The 2,894-nt window shown below is 39.1% G+C and overlaps 1 protein-coding gene across 1 annotated transcript; it reads right to left on the minus strand.

Moving 5' to 3' along the window:
• Nucleotides 1-648: 648 nt before the first annotated feature.
• Nucleotides 649-2,323, minus strand: LOC102306140 (free fatty acid receptor 4). The gene is made up of 3 exons (XM_042224523.1): nucleotides 1,784-2,323; nucleotides 1,573-1,710; nucleotides 649-995 (listed from the first exon to the last, which is right to left on the minus strand). Exons 1-3 carry the CDS (start codon nucleotides 2,321-2,323, stop codon nucleotides 858-860), a joined length of 816 nt encoding a protein of 271 aa, XP_042080457.1. The 3' UTR covers nucleotides 649-857.
• Between the last annotated feature and the right edge of the window lie 571 nt (nucleotides 2,324-2,894).

The following is a 2,894-nucleotide window of genomic DNA, read 5'->3' on the forward strand; positions in this document are numbered from 1 at the left end:
GATAGATAGATAGATAGATAGATAGATAGATAGATAGATAGATAGATATAGATATAGATAGATAGATAGATAGATAGATAGATAGATAGATAGATAGATAGATAGATAGATAGATAGATAGATAGACAGACCTCAACCTTTTGGAAACACTGCTTTTGACACTAATGCAGAATCCTGTAGGTGTTGCATTCACACTCTTTGTCTTATATGTGATGTGTACGGTATGTTGTACATCAAAAGCCACCAGACATACATGCTTTGCACTATTTCAGAAATGTCAAACTTAATGTCCGGTGTCCAAATTTGGCCTGGCAAAGACTCTAATCTGGCCCACTGGAAGGCTTTAAAAATTTTGTAAAATTATGTAAAAATAATCAAGCTTTATAGCCTAATGAAAAAGACCTCCACCACAGCCATTCATACTACAGTAAAGTAATGAACAAATATATGAACAATTAAGGAACTGACAAAATCCCTGTTTTTTCACTACTATAGAAAAAAAACATGTTCTGTTTTATATTTACAAGACAATCTGAACAACAAGCTACTAGAACGTTTTCTGTAATTTTTTACATTTATTTCTTCTAATTTCTTACCATGTCATGCTGACAGATTCATTTAATACAGCAGCATTTCTTAGTCATGTAGGAAAATAAGACATATGGTTGAAATTGCACTTCTTTTTCTTATATTAAGATATCTCAAATGTGTATTTAGACTTCTTTACACAGAGAGAAAGAAGAGTTTCACTGGTGTGGCCCACTAAAGGTGAAAGTGGGCTGTATGTGGCCCCGCAATGTAACATGAGTTTGACATCCCTGCTCTATTTGACATGATTATGGATGTATTCCCAGTGTTCACCCACTGGTGGGTCTTTTTCTCACTGGAAACACAACTGAGCCACAGCAGCGTTTGCGCCAGCTGTTCTTGAACTGGCAGACCGAGTAGAGGATGGGATTGAGCGCTGAATTTGCCAGAGTGAACGTCACCACCCAGAGACATGATGAAACCATTTACACACCCTGATTGAGCTGTATATGGATTTACACATGAAGCATGGAAACAGTGTTATTTGTCTCATCCATAAAGTCTACTGAGCGCTAAAATCAATTTGCAGCTGGTCACCATGTTCTTCTGTTCTCTGTGTCACACTCATGGATACATTGGCATAACTGGTTGCCCAGTTCAGTGTTAACAGTTGATAGCGGAGAGCACTGAACGTACACACAAAGGTAATAATTAGTAAGCGCACATTTCCCCCCCCCACGGGGACAGAGAAATGTCTAAGAAATCAGGATATCCATGCATTAATTCAAGGAAGAATGCTTATTTAATTAATAATATAAGTATAATGACAGCTGGAAAAAGAAATTGAAGTGGCCAAAAAACATTTTTAGTTTAAAAATTAAATTAACTCATGTATATTTCTGTCTTCATGTAAGAAACTTGTAAATTGAGAAAACGGTAAATTCAGAGCTGGATTTTTACAATTTGCGTTAGAAGCATAAAAACAGACAACAGCTGATCTGTCCTTCTCCTCGCTGCCTGCCATCTTTAGCAAAGACAGCATTAACCCACCTGCAATATTTTGCTGTAACTAACCAGAATGATGAGTCCTGGGAGAAGGAAGCTCAGGGCAGTGAAGACTACGTTCCACACAATCTCCCCTGCTGGGTCAGGCCACTTGAGAGTACAGATGTGACCGTGTTCCTGCGGAGATAATAACAAACATAGGCATAGCTCTATTGTAGAAATATTTCCTGTTTTTTAAATTCATCCATACCAGCTTTGGGAAATCCACTTCCATCACAGTGAAGAACAGACTGAGGGGGAGGGAGGTGAGTGCAGAGAAAGCCCAGATGAAGACGAGGGTCACAGTCACCATCCTGGGAGCCAGACTTGGCACAGTCTGCAGCCAGAGAATAGCCTGGACTCTCTCCACACTGATCGTGGCCAAGGTTGTGATGGTGACACAGCCACTCATACAGATGACATAGAGCAATGTGTGGCAGGCTGCATACCCCAGCTCCCAGGACACGGTCCAACGCACTGTCACAATCAGCGGGATCATGCTGACGAACAGCAGATCAGCCACGAACAAGTTGAGCGTCAGGATGGTCTTATTGGCAAGCAGCCTGCGTCCACAGGTTACCAGGACTGCAGCTCCTGCATTTGCAGCTACAGAGACCAGAAAGACTGCACTGATAGCTGCGGTTTCCATTATAGTGGTAGCAACCTGATTTGAGTGGTGCAGCTCAGAGAAGAAAGAAAAAAAAGTCAAGTTTCTCAAGTGAAGGGAATGAATGTGAAGGTCTGTATCCATGCAGGCTGAAAAGGTACTAAATGTGAAATGCACACACTGCTCACTCCTGCAGACAAACAGAAAAATGAATGTTGACAGATGCTGATAAGAAGTAAAAGGGAGGAGAAAGGGTGGAGACTAGACTTTCTGATGCTGTTTGCTCTGCAATGCTTAAAAGGAAGTCTTTGCATTTTCACTTTAAGTGATGACGTGATGATGTGCTTACTCACATTTGGACATAAAAACATGAATTTGGTTTGTTGTTTACCTAATAAATAACATATCGTTTTTAGCTTTAAACTATTTTTTGATAAATTTCTAAAATATGTGTTTTCTTGTTTTTAATGACAAGTAGTCTGAGAAATTTGTTAAGTGCTGCACTTTGGAAACATTTCTAAATTGATTTTATTTTGCTCTTTTCACTGCCTTCTGTTTTAAGCACATAGTTTACATGTAATAAAATGTGCTATAGAAATAAACCTACCACTGCCGTTTGCTAAAACACTGCCTGCTAAAAAGCAACAACACTCAAAACATCAAATAGTTGCTTGTATATTTGTATATATCAGTTGAAACCAAAAATAATTTGAGT

The sequence above is a fragment of the Haplochromis burtoni genome, unplaced genomic scaffold, assembly GCF_018398535.1.
Source record: "Haplochromis burtoni strain Fernald_Lab_line unplaced genomic scaffold, NCSU_Asbu1 Contig_7, whole genome shotgun sequence".
Classification (NCBI taxonomy): domain Eukaryota; kingdom Metazoa; phylum Chordata; class Actinopteri; order Cichliformes; family Cichlidae; genus Haplochromis; species Haplochromis burtoni.

What these genes read in the sequence shown, in the direction of transcription:
- LOC102306140 (XM_042224523.1), bottom strand. Translation starts at nt 2,323, where the DNA reads ATGGATACAGACCTTCACATTCATTCCCTTCACTTGAGAAACTTGACT. An exon ending in AAGTGGATTTCCCAAAGCTG is followed by an intron (nt 1,711 to 1,783) that starts GTATGGATGAAT and finishes TTATCTCCGCAG; the next exon opens with GAACACGGTCACATCTGTAC. An exon ending in GCAAAATATTGCAGGTGGGT is followed by an intron (nt 996 to 1,572) that starts TAATGCTGTCTT and finishes TCATCATGTCTC; the next exon opens with TGGGTGGTGACGTTCACTCT.